General features: G+C 40.5%; 1 protein-coding gene across 2 annotated transcripts; it reads right to left on the minus strand.

Annotated features, from left to right (window-relative positions):
- BVES (blood vessel epicardial substance) lies at positions 1-26,744 on the minus strand. Of its 2 annotated transcripts, none has more exons than XM_038132711.1 (8): positions 26,524-26,733; positions 21,717-21,950; positions 19,383-19,507; positions 13,453-13,640; positions 12,436-12,544; positions 10,330-10,497; positions 8,037-8,178; positions 1-312 (listed from the first exon to the last, which is right to left on the minus strand). In XM_038132711.1, exons 2-8 carry the CDS (start codon positions 21,937-21,939, stop codon positions 188-190), a joined length of 1,080 nt encoding a protein of 359 aa, XP_037988639.1. In that variant the 5' UTR covers positions 21,940-21,950; positions 26,524-26,733; the 3' UTR covers positions 1-187. The 2 variants fall into 2 exon arrangements, with proteins under 2 accessions (XP_037988639.1, XP_037988640.1); XM_038132712.1 differs by lacking the exon at positions 1-312 and adding an exon at positions 2,118-4,664 and having other exon boundaries at positions 26,524-26,744.

Consider the following 26,744-nt stretch of genomic DNA (forward strand, 5'->3'; position numbering starts at 1 on the left):
AGTTTTTATTTATTTTATTTAGAAGTAAAATAAAACATGAGATTTCCATCTGGAAACCACTGGCATATGCTACAATAAATTCAAATATGGAGAGGTGGGCTTAGCTTTCAGATTCCTGCCAAATTCAGCTCCTTCTTTTTGCACTGGAGCTTTGTGCAAGCTCTGATACACCTGAGGACACAACTGTTTAAGGCAGCCGCTGGAGCTCAAGCTTATCAGCAGACGGTGCTTCAAAGACATCATCCTCAACACTTTCCTCTATGGGCTTCATCTTTGCTGAAGTTCTCAGGTAAGGAGATGTGCGGCCTGGGCCTGTCACAGGTACAAAGAAATTACCAGTTAATTTAACAACACACACCTGCTACATAGACCTATTTGTGACAAAGTGGACACAATCTGATGATCCTGCCCTAGTCGCTTCATGAGAGGATTTCTAAGTGAAGGTTTCTTTGTTATCTGGCCACAGGCACCAGGAAATTCTAGACACAGCCACACTGCTATGAACCAGCAATGCCTGCTGCTAACCACAGACACAGCATTGTCCCCGAGTTCAGTGCAAACCCCACCTGCACAGGGTGCCCACTACTTGCTCCCTGGAGACCATTTTCTCACCATCACACTCACGCACTGACTCGTCTCTGTTCAACTACAGCAACATGAGGGGCTGCCCCAAGTACAAAGGGTGTGTACATCTGCACACTGGCCTGGCTGCGGGGAAGGCTCCTCAGTGTGCTAGGCAAACCTTGGATGGGCACATCATCAAAGCCACAACTGCCTTTAAAGCATTAAGTCATAGAATGTGCTGAGTTGGAAGGGATACTCATCAGAATCAAGTCCAGCTCCTGGTCCTGCACAGGACATGCCAAGAGTCACACCATGTGCCTGAGAGCATTGTCCAGACACTTAGACACAACACTCTTGAACTCTGCCAAGCGTGGTGCTGTGACCATTTCCCTGGGGAGCCTACCCACGCATGCCCTGTGTGAAGAGCCTTATCCTAAAAGCTGACCTAAACCTCCTCTGACACATTGTCGTAAGTTTTACACAGCATGATAATGTAAAACTTATACAAGATTTATACTCCCATAAACAACCACAGAGAAAACAAGATTTACAGTCAAAGGCCACATAACTTTCAACTGACAGTGATTTCACTGCAAAAAAAGTACCTTTTAGAAAGGCAGCAACTTGTCTGCCAGAGCAGGGCTCACACCACAGCTATCACTGTCAAGACACTAAATGGAATTTTTGTGCAAGTTACCACTGCAAACTACCTCTATTGCAGTTAAATTTTCAGTTTGAGGGTCAAACCAGAGGACTCCTTTGAGCCATCAGCTGAACAGTTCTGTTTTCCATTGCTCGTTCTGAAATCGAACCTACATGAGGACATGTATTTTTCTCAGTACCCTCTTGTAGACTTAGACCACTGCAACAGTATGAGGCTGCAAACAGCTAGTATATGATGACCAAAAAGATTATGGAAACCTTTGAAATCCTATTTGAGAAGAAAAAAGCAAGAGATAAAGGCCATGCTAACAGACTGTTTGCATACAAATTAAAAATTTAAATATTCTTGAAAAAAATACTGATAGCTGTAACACACTCTTATTTTTAAGAAACATTTATCAGATACACAGTAAAGTTCTGTGTTAAGAAAGCCTACTTATGAAGAAAGACTATTTACACCGCATGTGTTACACACGGAGAACAATATACAGACACAGGCAACACCAGCAAGTTACAACACTAATGCATTTTTAAGTCACATTCACAAAGACACTGTTTGGAATTGCTGTTTCAGAACTTTTTATGTCAAAAATGCATTAGTATTTTCTCTTGAGATTCAAAAACTACTTTAACTGCCACAATACAGGTTTACTCAAGCACACTTTTAGATACCGAAATTATGAAACATTTCTTCCCACACAGATGTGTTTTCTGGCCTAAGCAAAGGATAACTAGATCAATTAATTGGCTTAATTGGCCTATGTGTCCCACCTGACATCTGTGGGTACATTTGGATACAAAATTGGCTTTTCTGGGAGACACCCAAAAGTAAAAGGGTGCCTGAAAATGCTGAGTTACAGTTCCAGGTTCTTTTTTTTTTTTTTTTTTTATTTTTTTGTAGTTTATTGCTATTTTAAAAATGGTTTTCTTCTGTTTAAAGCCACTTAATTCTCTCCAGAAAACAGAAGCAAGCGGCCATAAGTTTGTACAACAGGATCCAGTATAAGGTCTAATTCACTCAGCCTGTTTGTTTCAAAGACATGCTCTTATTTGCTCCAAATACAAACCTTTGTCTACTGATGCCATTATCCAGTGTTGGACAGATGTTCAAGTGACTGAGTCAGACCTTCCTTTCACTACATTTTGTTGCCCTTTCTTGAGGGCCTAAACCAAAATACATATTAAAATTCTTGTGAAATCCAATCCTGCCTTTAACCACAAGTGGGGAGCATTTAATCTCATAATACCACTAAAAGCATTACCAAACCAAAACTTTTTTACATTCCTGCTCAGCTTAGAAGTTAACAAATACAGATGAATACACCAGCAAATCTGAGATGTCTAGAACAAGTACCACAGAAAAAGAGACTTATCTCTAATAAATATGTGAATGGCTGTCAAGCAATAGAATTACAGAATAGAAACTAATACCAAAATATTATTTAAAGGGCTGAAATTCAGGTGAAACTAGGCTTGTGATCAGGTTAAACTATATTTGCTTAACTCAAATTTTGGAAAAAGAGATACCTCTATTTCACTTACTAATGAATTACATACAGATGGACCACAGATGTCAAGCACAAGTGTCACATGATAAACAAACCCCACTTTAATACCTTTTTGAGGATGCCTGCTGAGTTAATGTGATGTTATCAACAGAAAACATCATGCTGCAAACGACTCACTCCGTAAGCATTATAGAACTCTTGTTGGTTATTTCCTTAATATAAAAGCAAACAGTTAGTTGGGTTTCTTAATTAATTAAATTAAAAATATACTTTTGTTAGTAACTGTAGTTTGGGACCTACTAATTAGTAATTTTAGCCCTTTTATTACTAAACACTTTGAAAAAGTATTAATATTAATTTCTTGAGAGAATGAGTCAAAGCTTATCATTTATAGCACTGATAAATACATAATTTTAAAAGATGGGATTACACAAAATTATAAATGCTAATTTTTTCAAGAATATGTAAATTAAGAGAAGAAAACTTATTTGGATTATAGTAGTCAAAGTTATATTTGTAGTGGGAGGCTTTGTCCACACAACAATCACCTAGCAATGACAAAACAGTATTCCTATAGAGTTCCTGTACAGGTAAGTTCCCTTCATTCATTTTTTATTATAATTTTAAAAAAAGAATAGAGAAGAAGAAAAAGTTTGACATTCCATATGCTTCTCAAAAAATCTTTTGAGGATTTTGGATTGTGTTTGTTTGTTCCAAAGAAACAAATGTATACCTGTAGAAGGAGGACCCAGGGAACAGCACTGGAACTGTAAGCCTCAGCATGTGCACTACAGTAAATGTTAAAAAAAAAGACAAAAAAATACCCCAGCTTTTGCACTGAGAGCACTCAGCAGAAAATTTTTGAACACACAGCAGTGACAAGGCAAATAGCAGATTTTTTTCAGTTTTCCCTGTGATCTGAAAAAAGTGCGTACATGGCCACAATCCACACTGAATACAAATCTTTAATCAGAGCTCACCTTGGTAGCAACCCCATCATTGGCAATGACAGTACCCAGGAATAACTAAAAAGCTATCTTGGCAAAAACAAAGATTGAAGCATTACAGTTTGAGGACATGAACAAACCTTTTACAGAAGTCAGAAATTTCACAACCAAAATGCAAAGAAGAAATAAATAAAAAAAATAAAAATACTTCCCAAGGTGTGTGTTGCACTGCTATAGGGGCAATCCCTCTGCCTCCCCAAAAGTAAGGGGAAGCATTGGACTTGGGAGGCTGCTGCCTCAGCTGGGCTGAGGAATTTCAGAAAATAAAAGACACATAAACCCCTTTTCTTGGGTAAAGCACACTGTGTTTACCAAAAAAAAAAAGGTACACAAACCAAGGAAAAGTACAACAGAGAAAAGTGTATTTATCAAATATGTGCTAAGCACAAGTGCATCTTGGAGATTTATATAATTACAGCTGAACTTGTCATGCATTTCAAGTACTTTCTCCCAAAGCTGAAATACTGGTGTAAGAGTTTTGGTGTTAAGCCTGAAAGAGACATTTTAATTCTAACTAATCGCACAAACACAGTTTTGTAATTTCTGAGTGCAAATTCACCCAAAGGCTCTCTATGCAAAGGAGTGGCTTCAATTTCACAGAACTTTGCTGTGTGTGGAACAAGTGAAAAGCCACTCGAGGGTTTAAAGGCAAAGATCAGAGAACAGACCAACACAGGAGAACTTCACAGCAGGAATCTCTACAGGCTGCCTGATCAAGAAGAGCAAGGAGAAGGAAGCCTTCTTTCAACAACTGGATCACAGGCCTTGGTGCTCTTGGGGAGTTTTAACCACCCTGGTATCTGGTGGAAAGGCAACAAGGCTGGGAGCAGGCAGTCCAGGAGGTTTCTGGAACGTAGCAGGCAATTCCTTCGCGCAAGTGATCGATGAGTCAACTAGGGAAGGCGCTCTGCTGGACCTGTCACTGATGAACAAGGAAGAACTCATCAGAGAGCTGGAGGCTGCTGGTAATCTTGGCTGCAGTGTCCAGGAGCTGGTGGAGTTTAAGATACTGAGTGGAGTGCAAGACAAATAGTGGAATTACAACCTTACAGGACAGGGGACTGTGGCTTGCTCAGGGTTTTACTCGGCAGGAACTCACGGGACAAGGCCTGCAAAGGGACCTAAGAACAGATGGTTGATCTTCAAGGACACCTTCCTCAAAACACAAGGACAGTCCATTCCAGTGCACAAAAAAGCTGAGCAAGTAGGGTAGAAGGCTGGCATAGATGAACAGGAAACTTTTGACAGATCTCAAACAGACACACACAAAGTGTAAATGGGGGTGAGCTCCTTGGAGGAAACACAGAACCATGGCCCAAGCATGCAGTGATGAAATGAGGGAAGCCAAGCCTCGGCTACACCTGGGTCTAGTGAAGGACAACAAGAACGGCATCTACAAATAAATCAGCAACAAAAGAAAGACCAGGGTAACTGCGAGGCAAGAGTTCAGTGAGGCACAGGACACAGAAACACGAAAAAGTCTGAGATATTCAGTAACTTTTTTGTTTTGAGTTTTTTTACTTTAGAGGTTTGTCCTGAGGCCTGTTGGGGCTCTGCATCCAGTGGTAGAGACAGAGAGTGATGTTTGACTGACAGGAAACCTCAACTGAATTAGGAACACCTGAAGTCCACAGGATGAACACAAGATTGTGGAAGCACAAGGGCTGCATCCAAGGGTGCCAAGCATTGGCTGATACAATTGCAAGGCCCCCTCTATTATCTTGGAAAGGTGATTGCAGTCAGGGGACACAAATGGAAATGCCGACATCACAGCCATTTTAATGAAGGGGAAGATGGAGCACCCAGGCCTAGTAGTCTGAATTCATTTGCCAGGAAGATTATGGAACTTGTCTTCCTGGAAGCCATGCCCAAGCACACAAGGTATGGGAAGGTGACTGAGGAAGCCATCACAGATGCTGATTGCATCTGACCACTCTGACCACCTTCCACCTTCGGTGGTGAGATGATGGCCTCTGTGTATGAATGGAGTACAATGGATGTTTTTTACATGGATGGTAGCACAGCCCTCCACAGTCTGCCACTGGGTCCTTCCAGACAAATGGGAAACAGACTGGATAGATGGATTAGAGCCTCAGTGGAAAATGTGCTGTACTGCCAAGTTCACAGGGTGGTGAACAGCAGTACAAAATCCAGATGTCAGGTGATTGGTTACCAGCAGCGTTCTCAAGGGCCAAAGCCAAGGCCTATAATCAAGATATGAATGACCTGGTTGATGGGATGGAACACACTCCTGCCAAATTCACAGACAAGAGCCAGGTAGTGAGGGAAATTGCTGACAGGCCAAAGCGTAGGGTAGTGAGTCTGGACAGGCCATTGGAAAAAGAGAAAAGAACTGACAAAAACGACAAGTTCATGAAAGACAAATCCCTGAACCCGGGACATGACACACCTAGACAGCTTTACAGCCTAGGCCCCAGCTGGTTGGAAAGCAGCTTTGCAGAAACAAACCTGGTGGACACAAAATAGAACATGAGTCAGCAGAGTGCCCCTGCAGTACAGCGTGCCATCCGTGGGCCACATTAGCAGCATATATTGAACCATATAAGCAAGAGCATAGCCAGCAGGTCAATGGAAGAGATTAATCCTCTCTATCTGGCAATCGTGAGACAGGATTTGGAGTACTGCATCAGTTTTGTGCCTCCCTGTACAAGAAAGACGTGGACATACAGGAGCGAGACCGGCAGAGTGCAACCCAGATGGCCAGAGGCTGGAGCAATGATGGACAGGCTGCAGGAGCTGGGTGTGTTCAGCCTTAGGAACAGAAGGCTCCCAGGGCTTCTGACTCTTGTCTCTGGCTACCTAAGGGAAGGCAACATAGAAGAGAGAACCAGGCTCTTCTCAAAGGCATGCGCTAAAGAAAGAAGGAAAACAAGCATGAGCTGCAATAAGGGAAATTTTTTCACTGTGAGGGTGGTAAGTCTCTGGAGCAGGTTGCCCAGGGAGGCTGGAAAATCTTCCAGCTTGGAAATATTCAAAGCTCAACTGGACATGGCCCTGCTCTAGCTGATATTGCTTTGGACATGAGGCTGGACCTGATAATGTCCAGAGGTCTCTTACTACCTCAACTACCTCTGAAAGTCCTTGCAGCGAACAGAGGAGAAAAAGAAAACAACACTGGAATTTTCATCAAACTATATCCCAGGTATCACCCTTGATGTTCTAGTAGGGTGAAGCGTTAGTAGGGCTTTTTCTTCCATCTATCTGGGCATGCAGACTACACCAATGTTAAGAAGTAAAACCAGATAGGCCCTCCAGGTTTGAAGGTGTTACTGGATGAGAACTATGAGGAACACAATGGAAAACAGATAATTAAACAGAAAGATGCAAATATTTGAAAATATTTCCTCTTCTTAGCAGAGACTTGAACCATAACAAATAACATATAATATAACAAATAACAATAACAGTGGGTTTTTTGGTCATATATTTGAATTCTAATCACTAAAAAATAATATTTCCAAAATAAAAATAAATAATCCTATATGATCCTTTTAAATGCTGCTAAACTAACAGCTTATGCCAAATGCAAAAATAGAGAATCCTCTGGGGCTTTTTTATTTTAACACTGCTTCCAGAATGCAGGCTAACATTGATGTTTCGATTCAGATGATCTAAAAACAAATGACAGCAAAAGCCTAGAAAGAATAATTTAGATTGTTTCCATAAAGGAATAAATTCAAATAATAGAAGCAAAAAGGTCATAGTTTCTTCTCTCACTTCATCTGTTCTCTACTCCTCCTGTCATACAAAGCACAGCAGAGGAGAGCCTGACAGGATACTTGGAGATTTTTCAGGTGACATCAAAATATTGGTTGTATACCACATTCCTCCAGACCATGCCAATACAAACTATCTCAGGAGGAAAAGCAGGACACCAAGTTGCTGAAGGAATATATTTTGTTTGGGTTTTTAGTTTCTACAAGCACCAGTGACAGACCAAAGGACATACTACTGTGACCGGCACTGTACCTTCAGTTTTGCCCCATTAGTATGAACATTCCATATTATGCCTAAACATAAACATTATGCCAAACATTATTACTACACATGTTGAGGTCTTTTCCCAGTATGTACATGAGGCATCTGCATTTAAAACACAAAGCCTCACGTACCTAATGACTGCCCTATAGTTAAGTCCCTTCATTTAGCTGATACAGCAGCACCCAAAAAGCTACAGTCTGCTCCTACAGAGGGCAACAGGAGTTCTGCAGTGGTCTCTAATGGTCAACCTGAGCCGTGTTCAAAACTGGCACAAACTACTCTGAGCACTCACGAAGAGAGGATGCAGAGGAAGTCCCACGAAGAAACATCTGCAAGCCATCCTCGCTGTCACTGGTGCTGGCCATGCTGTTCCTCATCTGCATCACGGAGAGCTGAGAGCAAAGGCTGGGCTGTCGGTCAATCTTCTTTGAAGCCTAAAAAAGAAAAAAATTATTACTTTAAAAAAAGATATCAAGCAAATTAAAATAAAAATGGAAAATTACTACTTCCCTTGTAATAGATGCTCCAGTCTCAGCCGTGATTATACAAGAAAATTGTTACAGGAGAAGATTCTGTGCAGTGTAAATCAATTTAAATGACAACAGAAAATGCCAGTAATATACTGGAACTGGAACATTGACAAGTATGAAACTGCACATTAATTATTCAATCTCAAATTGCTTTTGTACTGAAATTTTCATGTATTTTCTTACAGAAAGCTTGGGGTTTATTATCTGGTAATTCATTATTTAAATATGATGCTCTGCAATTGTAGTCTTTATGATGAAGCTGATCCTCCTTGCTAAACAAAACAGCATGCTATATATAGAGGCAATTTATGCCTTAACAGAAGCATGTTCATTTTCCTGGCTTTTCATTTCATCATGTTAGGAAAGTGGCGAATGTCCTTCCTTCCCAGTAGACAACCATTTGGCTCTTGATTCTACTGCAGACTAAGTGCATCAGGTGATCATTATCCTCTCCCTGTCAAACGGTCTGAGGAGCTTCCATTTTGCTTTGAGTAGCCTTCCTGAGAAGCCTTTATACTATAACATTTATATGAAGCCATACATGGTACCTTGTAAGTTATTACTGCAAGTCAGAATGCTATTTTAGGTGCATATGAAAGGTAGCAATCAATGACAAGACTATAATGGATAACTCCACTTTACAGAATTTTAAAAGTCAGGAACGCGTATCCTACTTCATGCAGAAAGGAATGACTATTTTCCCAATACTCCTCAGGTAGGAGAAAATCACAAGTTTTCTTAAAATAAATTATACTTTAATAATATATTTAATAAAATAGAATATACTTTAAAAATAAATATACTTTTAAAATAAATATACTTTCTAAAAATAAATATACTTTTTCAATAAATAAAATATATTTTTCTGTTTTCCAACAAAAAATTATTTGATAGTTTAACTTTATTACTACCACACTGAATATGAAGAATCAACACTCACTCTATTTCTGTAGTCCCCTACATACACAAGTCAACACCAACATTTTCTGATGAGATTGACAACAGTTAAAAGGCATCAAAGACACCAATAATATTTATATTTGAAAGTGAAGCTTGTGAGAGGTAATATGTACATACAGCGCTGGCAATGGGAAAAATTAAGAATTTATTTAACAGTTCTCCTGCCAAATTATGTAGGAAGAGCTCATGCAACAGGATTTTTATTTTAGGAAGAATAAAAAGATACTACAAATTTTCAGATGCTCACTCAATTTTTACAACATACAATTTTCAAAAATTACTATAATAGACCAGCTATAATAATTTTAAATTTATGTGACTTTTGCAACTAAAAACAAAGACTCAGTACAAACTGAAGTTAAAGTGTGCAGATGTTAAGTCGTAAGAGGGGCAAAATTTGTTGGATTTTCTAATTCTTTGAAATTATGATAAGGAATAAGTAAGGAGACAAAATGAAACTAAAGCAAGATAGTTCATATATCTATGAGTACACCCAGACCACTTAATGTTTTATATATTTATAAATATATAAATTATATTTTAATTATATTTATTTATATTTTATATGTATTTCATTATTCTTTCCACTAACTGCATCATATCAACATAATGTTTGCTTTTTTGCCTTTTTTTTTTCATTTGCAACCCTCCAAGACATGTTGAAATTATTCTTCCTAGCAATCAGTATTACATAATTGTTTGCTCTCAGTAAGAAATGTTTTTAAGGAAAAAACTCTGAATCTTCTTTTTACAAAGACACTCATTTGTTAGTGAGAAAAGATATCCAGAGAGAAGCACCTTTTTAGCTACTGGCCATCATGTCTAATCGTTAGGCAGAAATATTTCCACAAACTGATCAGTTCTGAATCTCAGTTACTCATCTTTCTTGTACATTACCGTGCTAACTTTGCTAAATATTGCTTCTGACAGAAATGTTGCACTGACTCACACCTTGGCACTAACACGCCACGAGTGAGCATTAAGTAGCTAATGGCAGCAGGTTAAAATAGGGTGCTTTAAGAGCATTCAAAATTGAAGTAAAAACACATTTGTATGTGGGAGGAAAATTTCCAAACAAAACTTGAAGTTGCTTACCTTGTCATTTAAGGTTGGGTCATTCAATGAATAAAGTTTATTTGTAATATCTTTGCCAATAAGGTACTTAAAGATCTCATAAAGAAATGGCTCAGACTCCAGAAAGTAAGTCAGCCGTTCCCTGGACCAGCACAGGAACTTGCAGTTATCATCTGCAATAATGGTGACCTGGAAAAAATACATGCTCAGAATTAGCACATTTAAAAATGTTTTAAGATGAGCACACTTAAACATGCTTTAAAAGAAGTGATTACATTTTATTTGTGACTCCAGTTAAAGTAACTCTTAAGCCATAAACCTTTTTGGTATCCCTTTGTTATGAATGTGATATTTACAAATGTAAAAATTCTCAGCAATTTATTATCATTATATTTTTAACTGATATGTGTAGCCAGTTTGTTTTACAGAAAACCTGGGGGACAATAACAATAACAGAGGAAAATGTCACACCGTAAAAGCATTCATGTAAGAGGAAATTTATTTATGAGGTCAGTCCTATAGCGATGACAAGCACTTGCAGTAGGCCTATATGTAGCTTGATTTTGTTTTACATCACTGTCACCAAACAGGAACAACTGGTATCACCCAAAGGTCTCCATAAAGAGTTTTTAGTAATTAAAAAAAAAATATTTTCATCTTCCTCTCGTACCTGTCAGCCCTGCTGATCCCACAAGTACAACCTTGTAGCAGTTGAGCCGAGGCTCTGTTTGCTCAGTTATTGATAATCTAGTTCTGGGTAGTTACAGGGGATCTTGTCCCCTCTCACGGGAGGATGGATGTGCCAGGTTCATCCCCCCGTGCCAGCAGAGGGCAATGTCACACCAAAACCCACACTGGTCATACCCAAGACCAGGTTTTGCAAGGGGAGTCAGGCATCTGTGAATAAATCAAAATCAGGTGCTCTCTGCTTTTACAAGGTAATATTACATCCTGGAAAAAAAAATTTAAAATCCATTAAGTCCTAGAAACAATGAAATACTGTCATATATCCATGTATTTTTACCTCCACAGACTGTAATATAAACCCACAGGCTGAGGAAGAATTTGCCAGCATTGCCAGCAGATGGGGTCCTTAAGACTGAATCCGTGTGCTTTTGCAAGGCTGCTGGTATTCACAGGGCAGTAACAAGCAGAACCCACAAATAAAGGATGCACACCGCACAGAAGCTGAGGCATGACCCTTTTCCCTTGGGAGGGACCGATTCCTTTCCAGCTGCTCCCAAGAGAAAGGGGCTGTGCCAAGAGGGCAGCCAGGCTGTGGGAGGCCCCACTGCTGCGAGGTGAGTGCATCTGGACAAGTCTCTCCCACTGGCGCTAAGCCCAAGGTTTGACTGGAACATATGACATCGATCACTGATTTTAGAGTCTGCACTGCCTCCCTCCCCTTCTGCCATGCTATCAGTGTGGATGCATCAGTCAGTCACAGTCTGGTCATTATTACACACACACTAGCTAAAGAACATCAAGTAAGAGGTAGCAAAATAGCCATTTCTATGAGAAAAAACTACCCTTCTCTGGGTATTCCACCTCCCCAAACTATTATAAAATATATTTAATATACCAGCATAATTACACTGCTAGAGAAATACACCCTTATTGTTCCCCATATGAATATTTTATTCAAAATACTGAGATAATTTTCAGTTTATGTGGCTTTAACAAATTGCAAAATGACAGAAGTATTAATACACTTTTATAAATACCAATTTTTAATTACTGGTGCCAGAACTTCTAGACTTTAATTATTACAGTAGTTCTTCTTCCCTTTTCTTTTTCTGAACCACTGATGAGACCTGTTCATATCATCTTTTTCTATTAAAACTGCCTCTTAAATTATTTGTCCTGAGCAATCTCTTAACACAAAACAAACTTAGTAACAGTAATAGAGAACAAAATAGCAAAAGCCAGATACTGCTCAATACAAACCATTATAATACTGTTTTGCAGCATTTAAAAGTTATTCTTGACATGATCCATCTTCAAAGAGCTGTACTAGAAGGACAGCACAATTATGCAAGTCAAATAGTTCACTGTTGATCAAATTTATACTCTGTTTTTTAATGGTCTCACCAGCTCATATCCATTGACATTTAAAACAAAATGTACCTGGAATTTCTCACCCCGGTTCATCTGCGTTGATCGAAATTCAGGAGAATCTATAAAGGCACAGGGGTAAATATTATGCAGAAAATGCCCTCGATAAGACACCTTCATTCTGGAAATAAAAATGTATGAAACAACATTTTAAAATCATGGAGGCTGATTAATTTAATCAAAAATTGGGTAGGACTACTGACAACAGTAATGCAGTAGGTAACAGGAATAAAAACATTCATCTTCTGGAATATCACTCCCAGAGCTATGCTGTTTTCTGCCTAACTGATTGCAAGCAGAACAGGCTGCCAGACAAATAGAGAACTGATGAACGTGGCATGTATCCACAAAACATTGTTATTCAATATGAGAAAGGTCATGTTACACAGCCAGACCAGAATCAGGCTTCCTTTAGGTAAGTAGCTTTGTGGTAATGAGTAAGAGAAGCAATGAAGCCTGACATCGCTGTTGCTGTCAACAGAAAATGGTTAAAATATTGGCCAGAATTTAGCATGGGTTTCAAGATTACAGCTTGGCCATGGGCATATATTTTACCCTTTCTCACCTGGATTCTGTCTGCCTCTGGGCAGTGCAACTGCCCCTCTCTACTTGCAGGTACAAGTGCAATGAATAAATTCCAAAGGCCTTCTGTTTTAAATCCCACTGGAGACATACTTCTTCTTCCCTCATGAACCATATTTTTTAACCTTAAAACCTGAGAATGGACAACTAGGATATCCAAGACTCAAACAAATCTCTTGCTCATTTTGCAAGACACTGCCTTTGGTATTACACAAATATAATTCCCACTAAAATCCATGCAGCTGCACATGTAAGTGGATACACAATATGCTCCCAGTAAGAGATATCACTGCCACCTGAAAATGGTGTCACAAAATAGAGTACAAGTATAGACTATTTGACTATAGACCATAACATACTACAAACAATTGCAACCTCAATAATTTTCTAATTTATTCAGCCATGACACAAAGCATACGACTGTCCCCAGGCTTTTATAGAACCTACTTCCCCTTCAGCAGGATGCTTAGCCTATCATCAACTGATGTTTTATCTTCTGCTGCATAGGCTTGACCTGTCTTCAAAGTCTGAATGTTGCAGAATTGTCCAGTTAGTCTTTGGAAGAGCTCTGGAGGCACATGGAGAGGTTCAAACATTCTCTTGTAGAGGCTGCTAAGCTCCTTCTCTATCTTGATCTGGATTGGAAAAACAAGAGAGATCAATAAACACAGATGCATTAGTTAAAAAATGGGTAAGACTGCACACATGCTTTAGCTTGAGGAACATCTTTGGCTTCATTTTGCTTAAGCAAGGAAAGAAGTAGTAAATGTGTGATGTCTATTCACAAACACTGCCTGTGATAGGGTGACCGAAACCTTATCTAAAATTAGCCAGGATGGCACACTGGGGCTTTAGAATGCTGCTCCATCCAAGTGCCACATTAAATCACACACAAGGAGCCCTTTGAGATGTCTGTAGATGCAATAGTGAATTGGTAGGACTTGGGCAAGGATTACGCAGAGAAAAAAAAATGAGGTTGTCTTTCACACTGCATGCATGCATCACTGTGGCTATCCCTCAGGCTCTCCTGGGAGCCCCTCTCATCCCTGAGCTTCTTGGCTTACTTGCAGTAGAAAAGCAAGTCCTGAAAAACAAACCAATTATATTGAAACCACATGTGATGAGGGAGGAAAAAAAAAACCCAAAAACATTGCCAGCTGAACATCCCACATCTAAGAGCCCACCCAAACTCAGGCAGCAGCAATGAGGGAAAGGATGTTGGCTGAAATCCTAAGCCTGGAAGTCTTCCCTGAATGAAGGAAGCAGGGAATGAGACAATATTATAGCCTTCCTGAAAGCAGAGGCAGCCTGAATAAAGCTTGCATATTTGCCATGAGGAAGACAAATTAGAACAATAAGCATCAGATAATGAAAAAAAAATATATACATAGAAGAGAGAATAAGGAAAAAACACCCGAGAAAGAATGTCAGAAACGGAGAGAGACAAGTTTCTGACTCATGTTCAACTCTTCCCTCAGGACCTGCAGGTCCTTTTCTACAAAGCCTCTTTCCAGCTGGTCAGTCCATGGCATGTGCTGATGCATTGTTATTCCTCCCCTGCTGCAATACTCCACACTTTTTGTTGAACTCTGTGAAGTTCCTGTTGATCCATTTCTCCAGCCTGCTGAGACCCTTCCAGATGGTTTCCCAACCTTCTGGCCTATCAGCCACTCCTCACAGTTTAGTGTCATCAGGGTTCACTCAAATTATGAACGAAGATGGCCAACAGCACTGGGACTAGCACTGGCCCCAAGGTTACACACCACACACTAACGTTATGTGTAGTACCCAGCCCCAACTAGACTTCTTACCTCTGATTACCACACTCAGCCCTGCCATTCAGCCAAACTTCAATCCATCTCACTGTGTCCTCATCCAGGCCACACTTCAACAGATTCTCTATCAGGATTTTATATAAGACAGGGTTGAAAAGCCTACCAAAATTAAGGTTGAGGATATTCACTATTCTCAGCTATCTAGCCAGTCATTTCATCGTGGAAGGTTATAATAGAATGGCTTGAGTTGGAAGGGACCTTAAAGATCACCCAGTCTCAACCCCTCTGCCATGGGCAGGGACATCTTCCACAAGACCAGGTAGCATCAGAGCTTCAACCTGACCTTGAACACTTCCAGGGATTGTGCATGTACAGCTTCTCTGGGCAATCTGCCCCAGTGCCTCACTCCCCCACACAGTAAAGAATTCCTTCCTTATATCTAATCTAAACCTACTCTCAGTTTGAAACCATTCCCCCTTATCCTGTTACTACATGCCCTTGTCAAATGTCCCTCTCCATCCTTCCTGTCATTTCCCTTCCAGTACTGGAAGGTCACAATCTGGCCACCTCAAAGCCTTCTCGAGGCTGAACAACCCCAATTCTCCCAGCCTTCCCTCATAGAACACTTCTTCTATCTCTGTGCTCAGGACCTCAGAGCACTCCAGGTGGGATCCCACCAGAGCAGTCACTTCCCTCACCCTGCTGGCCATGCTGCTTTTGATGCAGCTCAGGATACAATTGGGTTTCTGTGGCTTGCCAAGAAACTGTGGCTTTCTGTGGCTTGTCAAGTCCAGCCTCTCATCCACACCCAAGTCCTTCTGTGTAGGGCTGCTCTCAATCTGTCCATCCCCAGCTTGTGTTGATGTTGGGGGTAGCCCCAACCAGGTGCAGCATCTTGCACTTGGTCATGTTGCATTTCATGAGATTTCCATTGGTCCACTTCTCAAGCTTGTCCAAGTCCCTCTGGATGGTATCCCATCCTTTGAGTATGTCAAACAACGCAGCTTGGTGCCATCTGTAGACTTGTTGAGGGTGCATTCAATCCCTTTGTCCATGCCATTACTGAAGACAGTAAATAGCACTGGTCTCAATACAGACCCAAACGGGACATCACTTATCACTGATATCCATCAGGACTCTGAACCTTTGACCATTATCCTCTGGAGGTGACCATTCAATCAGTTTTTTAATCTATCTCTTATCAGGCTGGTTAAGCATGGCTTCCCCTTGGTAAATCCTTGCTGACCATTCCTGATTACCTTGTTGTGTTCCATGTGCATAGAAATGTTTTCCAGCACAATCTATTCCTTCTTTTCAGGGATCAAGTTGAGGCTGACCAGGCTGCAGGTCCCTGGGTTCTCCTTCTTGCCCTTTCTGAGGAAAGGAGTGGCATTTGCTTCCTCTATTTCTCACTCTCTTCTCTCAGTCACCACCAAGACTATCACAAATGGCCTTGCACTGACACGAGCTCTTGTGGCTGTGTGACATCAGGGCTTGTGGACTTACTATGGCCAGTGCGTCACCCGACCTAAAGTTACACTTGTTTCACACTGAATCAATTACTAGTTAAATATTCCACAAGCAACTACACTCCTATGAAATTCAGGTTTTGAATTTCCTATATGTTCCTTATGTCACAATCTTTAATCCGTCAGAGGACATCTACACAGACAAACCAAGGATTAAAAACAAACACGCAAGAGAAATTGTATTATGTTAAGGATTGTCCTGAACATATTTTGTTGTTCCATATACCCACAAAGCCAGATGACTCTTTTACCATCACGTTCTCCAGGAACGCCTTCATTTTCAACAGCTGTACCAATTTAATTTGCACCTTTCTATAAATGACCACTGCAACTTAAAGAAATACATTTCCATCTGAAAAAGGAATTTACGTAGCTCCCAAGACCCCTGAACCCAAAACCAGGCAAACAGACATGAGGGCAAATTTTGGCCCTGGAGTGCTAATCCAATCCCTTAACTAGCACATGGTTCATGTTTCATGATCTTCCTCTAGTGTGTAATACTTTGAGGGGAAAGCAGGTGTAGCCACTTTCTTAAAGACTGATCAGATTGCAGGCTGTAGCTGTGCTTTAGATGGGCTCCCTTATAACAGACCATTCCCCCTTCCCAAGCACAGCTGACTGCTCCTCCAGTCATGCTTGTGGGTCATATTCCAAACAAGCCATATGGGTAGGTGTAATGTTTTCTTCAGCAGGGGTTGAAATATTCTGGGATGCTGCCAGTACTCCGAGTCAGACTGATTAGACTCGGCTTCCACTCTGACTAAAAAAGCCAAATTTGTAAAGCTCCAAGGAATCAAAACCACTGAAATAATCTTCTGGTCAGAAAAGAAACTCACTGTGATTTTGCATGCTCCATTTAATAAAATAAATATTTAACAACCGAACATATCAATTATTCATTTTGTAATATTACTAACTTGTAATTATTCTGCCGTTCCTTTCTTTCCTTGGAAAGATCTTTTGTGAGAATTACCAAAACTGATTGAGATGGGCAATACAATAGCTGCAGAGAGAAAATCTCATTCAAAAATTAGTTCCTATGAGTTTTGATTTCCTCCCCCCCGCCTTCTTTGTCCTCCTGTAGGAAAAACACTTAAAACAGCCTTGGGGTTCATAATTAACATGCTAGACAGCTAAGAAGACATGCATGACTATCAGGCATCACTTCAACTATTCTTGTTGATCATAGTTTGCAACAAAGATTCGTATTTTTTCAATAATTAATGAAAATATTATGTACTACAGCTATTAAAATAACAGTATTTTCCATGCAATGTTCATCAATACTGTAATTTTTCAATGGAAAGAAGACTATTGAAATTAAGCCTTAATATGCAAAGAAACAGCACTATCTGTCTAGTCTATCAGATCTAATTTTTGGCTAAGCTTTTAAGTTGGTCAGGTACATAGCACAGCTGATGGTAATATTTGGGTGAACCTGCATTCCATCTTGGAGGAACACTGCTGTAGGTAGAGCCTCTTCCTTTTTTAACACATGTACTCAATTTATCAACTTGTTGTAGACAGATGCAATTTAACCTTTAGCCTCCTTTTATATGCTGTGGTTGCCTGACAGAGTGTGAGCAGTGCAGAGTTTATGGGATTGCCAAGGACTTCAGTCCTGCTGTGGTTACTCTGACCCTGGGCAAGGGCTACAGAAAGAGAAAACAAAGTAAAGGCAGGTGTTCCAGGCCTCCCCCTCTTAGATGCAATTTTTTACCAACTTTGGTGACTGAGTATATGAGTCGAGTTTCATATTCTCACAAAATTCCATCTTTTTGTATCCACCCACAGAGTACTTCAATCACTTCTATCACTTAAACTAACCCCTACAAATAATTCTGCTAACAAATTTACTAGAGGATTTAGTGAATAGCTGCCTCTTCAATAGGATGAAATCCATACCATAATGCACAAAGTACCCCAATCTATGCCAATATAGCTTTTAGTAGACAACTGTAATTACAAAATAATGTATTTGCTTCTTCATTCAGTATTGATTTATATATTACAGGGAGATATTTTTTTGTTTGGTTGTTTTTTTTTTCACTCAAGCCCAGACAAGCACATCAGCCTCCCAGGATGCTTTTTCACTCACCAATAACCTTTTATTTAGATTTTTGGAAAGGGTTGGACAGGTACAAACTCAAGGACCATTACCTATGGTACCTATGTTTAAGGATGTCTCAATTCACTTTTAAAATACAGGGAAGATTAAAAGCTTGGTTTCCCAGGGCAATGGGTTTCTATCAGCTGAGCACTCCTGCTTTTTGCAATAATTTCTCACTTTGGTGGCCATTTCCTGTCCCATCTGACAGAAGATTAGAAGCCTCCAGTTTTTAATAAAAAGGCTTAACTGGTGGGGGGGACAGTTTGAAGGGAAGCAAAACATGTTAATTTGGTTGAGGGAAAAGACTGCAAATGAGGTCACCCCAGATTAGAAACCAGAGTACCTGCATGGGATATTTAACTGTGGACATCTACAGAGTAGGTAGAGTTTGGCCTCACTGGCTCTCCCTTATCACAGCTGCTATTTTGTGTGTGTGCTGGACAGCATGGCCATGGCCACCTAGCAGAAATACAATGCAGTTTCATCATGCGCTGCATCTCAATGGTGACATAAATCAATTGAATAGGCTGAAAAAAAAAATTAGTAATACTAACTAAAGAGGAAGTTACCCTTTAAATAGTTAGACGACCTTTCAAGAGCAATTGAAACTAGAAATATTTACTACACATTTACAATTGTCTAGTAACAGATGAGTCTAGCTTGTTTTAAGCTACTTCCTAGGCAGAAGTCAAGCTTCATGCTGCCTTGCCAGCTAATTTTCTAGCTGCTTTCTTGCACCAGCAGTGTTGAATTGGTGAAGAGCTTATTTCCAGTTAGGTTCTGTTTTCTCTTTGTTTTTTGGTACAAGTTGTTGCACACTTCCAGAGTGTGATTTTGGGCCAAACACAAAAGTATTCTGCTGAAAATGTGTACTAATCCATGGGTTTGCCCAGCAAACATGGGCAAAATTTCCTTTTCTTGCATCTTACTAGAGTGCTTGTGAAATTTAGGTGTTATACATACCGGTCTTCTTTTATACACTAGGTATATGAAATGCAAAAGGTTGACAACCAAAAACACAGAATTCCAGATCATTATGTCCAAGGCACAACGATAGAGTGTAGCCCAAATGATGAATAATGCACATCCTGTAAAAATTTACAAACAAAGAGGAAGTTAAATTTCACCAAATAATAAAGATTCCTAGAAAATGATCAAGAATACATCCACTGAGTATAATTATGCTGAAAAGCAATATATTCTACAAACTTTAATACAGTTAAGCTCTCTGGATGAAGGCATGCAACAATAGCTAATCACTGCAATGCTACAACAGGCACTGAGGGCAGGTGGACAGACTGCAGTCCTATTACATGGGACTGCAATACTGAAATCACAGTCATTCAGATCAGGATAGGGCAAGCCGAAAGGCGCAGTCCACGATGATTTGTTACTGAAATTAAGTAGAAAAGAGATGGGGGAAAATTAGACAGCTCACAAAAATCTGTGTTGCATTAATTAGTCAAAAAAAAAGCCTAGAAATTAACATTCACATCTCAATAGCAAGGAAGAGTTGCATAAAAACTTCCTGAAGTCATACGCAGATATTTTTGAAAATTAAAAGAAACTGCTATTGCTGATGTGACAGGTCACATCAGGAACCTGAATTCTCCTGAGCAACATCAAAGACAAAATTTCCAAATGCTTACTCTTTTTTTAGTTGCCTTACTTTGAATAATGACACTTGCTTTAAAAGACAAGGCATCATGTATGAATAGGGATTCCATTTTCAGCCTACAAAGTTAATGTTTATCAAATGATGGATTATTTAACGAGCCTCTCCCAGATAACTGTGAGCCTACCATCCAGCAGAGATGGCTGGAGAGGCCACAGTTATATTCTCCCTTAAGCTTCCTGCAAAGACAAAAAGGAGACAGTGCTAAATGAGTATTCTTACCCCTTTTCCCCCTGAAAATGACCTTGACTTAATGAACTTGGTACTATCTAGTCTGTCTGGGTTGTTAACTGATGAGGCAGCGCTTGCACATGGATTAGAAAAATCAAAATATAGTGACTCTTGATCTGCTTATTAGCTAGACTGCAAAGCACAGGAGGATACAAAGTCTGGATGTGTTGAAGAGCAGCAATATTGCAGAGCAGCACAGAGGTGGGACAGGGACAAAGCAAAGGGAACAGGTCCATAGGAACCAGGCCTCATTACTTGTTCTGCCCACTGAGTAAATCTGCTCCCTGCTGCCACCCCAGTTTGCAAAACTCTGATTCCCTATCTGCTCAAAATACTACAAGACCTACACAACAAAATGGCAGGCCCGGCAAGTGCAGAGCTTCTTTTGCTTTTAAAGCCAAGGTAAAAAGTCTTGCAATGCTCAGACCCTTGGTCACCAGTGCAGTGTGTTTTAAGAAATTACCCTATCATAACTATAAAACAGAAAATGCAAGAGCATTGTAAAATCAAATAGTTCTATCATAAAATTTACCCTCACTATAATGCCAATAAGCACTCACTTAAAAATACTTGAGCATGCTCTTGTTGGATTGGATTTATCCTTCTTACACTTCAATGAGTCACTATTCCTTCTTTGATCACAAGGATCTTGTCCCACACAAGGTACAGAGGCTTTGAAATAGCTGTGAGACTGCAATGTTACAAATCAAACCACATTCGCTCAGTCTCAAGCGTGCCAAATTTAGGTTTTCCTCTCAAGTCAGATTCTGGTGTCACAAGATTCCTACAGTGGCAGAAGAAACACAACTGATATCAGAACATGGAATACACTCCCCATCAAAAGGCTGCGCTTCTAAATCAGCAACAAAAATAATGCTGGTGACCCCCAAGTGCCACAGGCTTGAACCCACATTAAAAGAACACTTGGGCTCGCAGCAAGCTCCTCAAGGAAAAGCTCACCTACCTCAGACACACTAAGCCAGTGCACCTGCCAATACACAGTCCCAGTACTTACTTAAAAAGTAAAGGTAAGAAAGAAGTCTAAAATAAAGGTCTTAATGATCAGACATAACTGATTTGAAATAAGTGGATTTTAAACATCCAGTTACATCTGACATAAATGATGTCCACTTGTTTTCAAGCTGACATCTTCATAGGTTCAAAATTGTAAATTACAGTTCAAGGAAGTTTTAAGAGCCAAGGGTTATATAATTCCAGAAAAGGTACATCAAGGACAAAACAGATCCAGTCTTAGACCAAAACCACCTTCACCAGAGCACAATGGCCATTAATAGAGGCAGTAATTTCACCATAAACTACAGGAACCAGCTCCGTAATGGTCAAACCCAGCCATTTGTGTCACATTCCTGTCTCCAGAATAATACTCCTACCTATGGTGAGCAGGCCTCGCAGAAGAATCATATGAAGATTCAAAGTGGTTGGAATAACCAGTCCAACTGCAAAGCAAATGTTTGCCACATGGAAAACAAGATGATGGATCTCTTTCCAGTTTTCACATGCAGTCTCATTGAGAGGATCAAGGGTGGAATTTTTTAAGTCTGGAACAAAACCTAGTGGAGTAACAGTGAGTGGGCTCATTGCTGTAGTATTCATCTTGGAGACTCCTGCAAGGAGAGGAAAAAAATTCACTGTGAATTAAACTGAAACATAGTAGACATACATATGGATTTTAGGGTTATTCTCTCCCTTCCCAAGATATATTTTCCATTAGCATTCAAAAAACAAAATATAAAAAATGCTTTAAAAGGGTAAGCTAGGTCTATAGTTCAGCAGTGCTTTGCTATCTCTTTCACCTAAATCATAGCTACCAAAACAGGGAGGCTGCTAAGTCTGCTGCCAGTCTTTTAGGGAAATCACTTGGTCTACACAGTTTGAACAAGCTTGCAAGACCCTTGTCTGTGTGTGGGACTACTGGAGAAATGGAGACAACTAAAGACTATTTCTAATCTAAACATAATAGGACATTTTTGTTGTTGTAATAATAAATATAACACATATACCTTTTGCCTCAATGAAATGGAAAAATATCTGTGAGCAAATCCCAATACAAAACAAAAAATTACTATTAAAAACAAACTACAGGGAGAAACTGTAAGATTTCAAGACACTATCTTTAAAATATTAAAAGCTGGTCTCTCTGGGTAACTACAAGTCAGCACTACAAGCTCTTGAAGGTCTTCTGAACCCAGAGCAAGGTTTAGCTGAAGGAACACGACTGCTCCTAGAAATGTCTGCTGTCAAACACAGGAGAACCCTGCTTCTATCAAGGCATGTATGGTCTCTCCCTGCCACAGCAGTAGAAATTATATGGAGGTGGGCTTAAGTCTCATTAATGAACTTTATGCACTTCATCACTGAGCCAAGAAGCTCCATAACATACAATACAGCAGGATTTGCATCCCATTAAATTCTGTAGAGACAGGGCACGTCCCTGATGTGTGTCATCACTAACCGCCATGTAATTCATCTGCTCAGCAGACAATTCTGGGTCACAGTTAATACACTCTGTTTTCTGCAGACTTGAATATACTCTGGAGCATCTCTGTTAATTGAGAGTGTTTCTTGGCCTGTGAAATAAAATTGAGTTGCTTCATCCCTTCCTTTTATTGTTTTCTTGCAATCGACCTGTGCACAGGGCATAAGCAAGCTGGACAGTTTTCAAAATTAATCAGTGCTTTAGATCCCTTCTGAAAGCAATGGGAAGGAAGAAATCCTCAACCCTCTCTTACGGTTCATATCCTATGCCCAGAGCCTGTCACAGCTAAGGGATGCAGGATCAAACACTAGCACAGATGCAATGTATCTATATCTGGTTTGAAATGATTTCCAAGGAAAAAAAAATTAACAAATCCTAAATATCTAATCCAAAACACACAATTCACTTATTTCTTAAGATATCACTTTCCTCTTTTCATTCCTACATTAGTTATTCACAAAGATTAATTAAAATGTGGGGGCTTGTCATAAACTCTACACTTACCTGTTAGCAAACATCAGGCCTATCCAAATACACTCCTACTTTCTTTCAGCTCTTTCACACGAGTTCATCAAGAGAGTCATTAGAGCAGTTTCACTGTCCTGACAAAGCCTCTCACACAGTGAGCCAAAGCCAGAGCCCATGAGAGGCTGCAGGACTGGCATTTTAACGGGCTCATAAACAGGAGGGAATTGCTAACTGGATAACTATGTCTGTGCTCATCTTACATACAGCTCATCTGGTGCTCCTGTTGTTTCCAAACAATATAAACTCCTTACACTAGAACAGCAGGATCTCTAAAAAAAATACTCGACTGAGTTTCTACCTATATTCAGCCTTTCACTGCCCAGTCATGTGCCAGTAAAGAAACCACTTAAAGTGCCAACAGAACAAGTAGAGACAACCAAACTCACACACAGATACAGAACCAGGCATAAGTCCTTCAACTCAACACCAAAAGAGGCTGCAAGAAATCATCTCAGCTACATCTGATCACAGAGCAAAGCAGCCTTCCAGATGCTTGATATTTTTTATTAGCAAAATTTTGTACTGCTCCACTGTGGGAATAGAGGCTACCTCACCCTTTTGGCTCAGCTCTAAAGCATCACACATTAGAAGACTGGAAACCCAATGAACCAAATTAAATATACAGCACCTGACAATATCATTCTCCTTGCAGCCCAGCCAAAACACTGCTCCCCTTGCTCTTCACAGACCTCCATGCAACAAATCACCAGCCATAAACTGAAATAATGGGAAGGAATTTCTTCAAATGTTGATCAAGCAATTTAAAGCCACAGTTGTAAGAGGACATTAACACTTTTGGAGGTCAGGCTCACCTACTAGATTGCCTAAATTAGAACCCAGGAACCTAAATCTGCCTGCACTCAGTTTTTTATAAGCTTTGTCTTTACTACCTAAAAATCTTTATATGAATACCTTTGAACTTCACTTACTACTCACAAACAATAATTACAGCTCCCCTGGTATACTGCAAACAGCAGAAACAAGAACTTCTCCATCATGGTGGTATTAAAAAGCTGACAGAAATAGATTGATGCTATCTGCAAAGTGACACAAGGACAGACTTAGACATGGGCTCTGAATTTCAACTAAGGAGACTGCTTTGGGGATCAGGAGAGAAGGCAGACAGGCAGAGCTACAAGCTGTGACCTAAAGTGTTTGTTTACAGGTAACACCAGAAAGACATATATCCAAAATGTCAAAAAACAACATCACTGTAATTTTTAGATCAATTCTTTAGTCTTAACACCTACTGTTGCCAAATAATACTGAAGAATGAGGAAAAAGTCTGCAGTTCCACAAAAGAGCAATCAATTATCATTTTTTACCTTATGTGACCTCAGAAAGCCAAAAATTAATTTGGAAGTACAGATTCAGGCCTTTAAAACTTTAATTATGTCTACTAAGGATTAATATAGCACAAGACTATTTAGTCATATGCTTAAGTGTTCAATGCAGAGACATGTATTAATATCAGGAGTTAAAAAAACAACTAACATAGTCAAATAATTTTGGAAAGTTGGGGTAAAATAGCATCCACTGAAATGAAAGCTTTATGGGGCATAAGACAAACCAATAAAAGAGCATTTTTTAATATCCAGTATATATCCATTATATGGATTTATATTTACCCAAACAAGAATTTATAATTCAGAAGACTGAGAACTCAAGCCAATTTGTTGTTCAAACAGGAGGAAAAAAAGAGGATATAAAAAAAAATAAAAACTCATTGACTCTTTAATATTGAACCTAAAAGAAATTTAGTGTAGTTTAAAAAAGGCTTATTAATATTTTTTTTTGGTGCATGAACGTGATAGAAAGTTAAGGTAATACATGGTTATCTTAAGTCAGAAAATACAAATTCTCAGAATATAAACAAGGGGAGCTTACTGCAGGATTCTGCTGTATGCAACAGCTTTATACAAGAGACCAAACTTCTGAAAAGCATTCCGAAAAGATTTAGTCTACAAATATTCGCACACTAAGATGGCTTTGAAAAAATTGTGAATTTTATGGATACCTAAACAACATTCACAGAAGACAGACAAGGCATAAAATTGTAAAGCATTTGGTTTTACTATGAGAACCAGTCAGCCAAGCTGATACAGGACAGTGCTGAGTGCCCCACTTATTGAGATTATTCATATCCCACAGCTTTACTGGTCAACATTATTCAAGTGAGCCTCTTAAATCTTTACTTGAGTATGTTTCTATAACTTTACAGTCAATGCAATTAAAAAAAAATCCTTATACCTGCAGAGTTTTAATCTACTTTTCTATGGACTTACTGCAGAGAAGCTGAACAGATATTTTAGCAATAATTCTTCTGTGAAGACAAAATACTAGAGGTAGCATAGCTGAGTTAATTACAGTTTAAGTTACCAATTTCCTCTTTTACAACGCAGTAGAAACGAAGTGGTATAAGAAAGTATGCTCAATATGCTCCCTGCAGCAAGTCACATTCAATTAATTGCGTCAGCAACTACAGAAATTTGTTACTCTCTTCAGTCACTTTAATCAAGAGAAAATTTAACAGCATGTTCATTCTTCATAGTCAACAAAGTATCCACACAGTGAGAAAACCTTCCCCCGCGGCAGTGCAGCCCCGCAGCCCCAAGCGGAGCGGAGCGGAGGCTGTGAGTGCCCTCGGGCTCGCTCTCCCCTCCGCTCGCAGCGCTCACAGAAGCGCCGGGCGCCCGAGCCCAGGGGCGCGCCCGCAGCTGCCAGCCCGCAGCCCCGCTCTGCGCTCCGCAGCCTCCCTTCAGCCCGCGACGCGCGAACGCCAAACCCACTCTTCGTACAAAACAGTCATGAAAAATAATTTTGAAAAATTGAAAAGAGTCGAACAACTGCTCCCTTTTCCCCCAAAAGGGACACTTCGAACGCTGCAGCCCGTCCCTCCTCCCCGCGGGCAGGGCACAGGAGAGCGACCGAAGGGAACGAGGGACCAGGGACGGGACTGCGCGTTGCCTCCGCTGGCCGGGCGGCTCCACAGCGGAGCCTGGCGCCCACCCCTCCTGCCGCCGCCGGTGCAGCGACCCCCGGCCCCGGGACCCGCCGATGCTGGCTCCCGCCGCCGGTGCAGCGGCACCCCGGCCCCGGGAACCGCCGATGCCGGCTCCCGCCGCCGCCCCGCACCCGCGGTGCCGCCGGCGCACGGGAGCAGCGCCCCTCACCTGCCCCGCGGAAAACTTTCCGGGCCACCCGGACAGGACAGCAACAGCCCGGGGCTGCCGCTCGTCGCCGCTGGCGGTCCCGCGGAGGCGCGGCTGTGACTAAAATAGGCAGAGGAGCCGCGGGAGCTGCGGGCGGCGCCAGCGGGGCCGGCACCGAGCGGCCGCAGCGCGCAGGCGCCTCCGCCGGGCCCGGGGCTGCGTGAGGGGCGGGAGGGCCAGGA

The sequence above is a fragment of the Motacilla alba genome, chromosome 3 (assembly GCF_015832195.1).
Source record: "Motacilla alba alba isolate MOTALB_02 chromosome 3, Motacilla_alba_V1.0_pri, whole genome shotgun sequence".
Lineage (NCBI taxonomy): Eukaryota > Metazoa > Chordata > Aves > Passeriformes > Motacillidae > Motacilla > Motacilla alba.

Excerpts from the sequence above, each read along its gene's own strand:
- BVES (XM_038132711.1), bottom strand. The coding sequence starts at position 21,939 with ATGAATACTACAGCAATGAGCCCACTCACTGTTACTCCACTAGGTTTT. Across the intron at positions 19,508-21,716 it reads GCGAGGCCTGCTCACCATAG|GATGTGCATTATTCATCATT; the intron begins GTAGGAGTATTA and ends AAATTTTTACAG. Across the intron at positions 313-8,036 it reads TTCCTCTGCATCCTCTCTTC|GCCCAGGCCGCACATCTCCT; the intron begins GTGAGTGCTCAG and ends TACCTGTGACAG.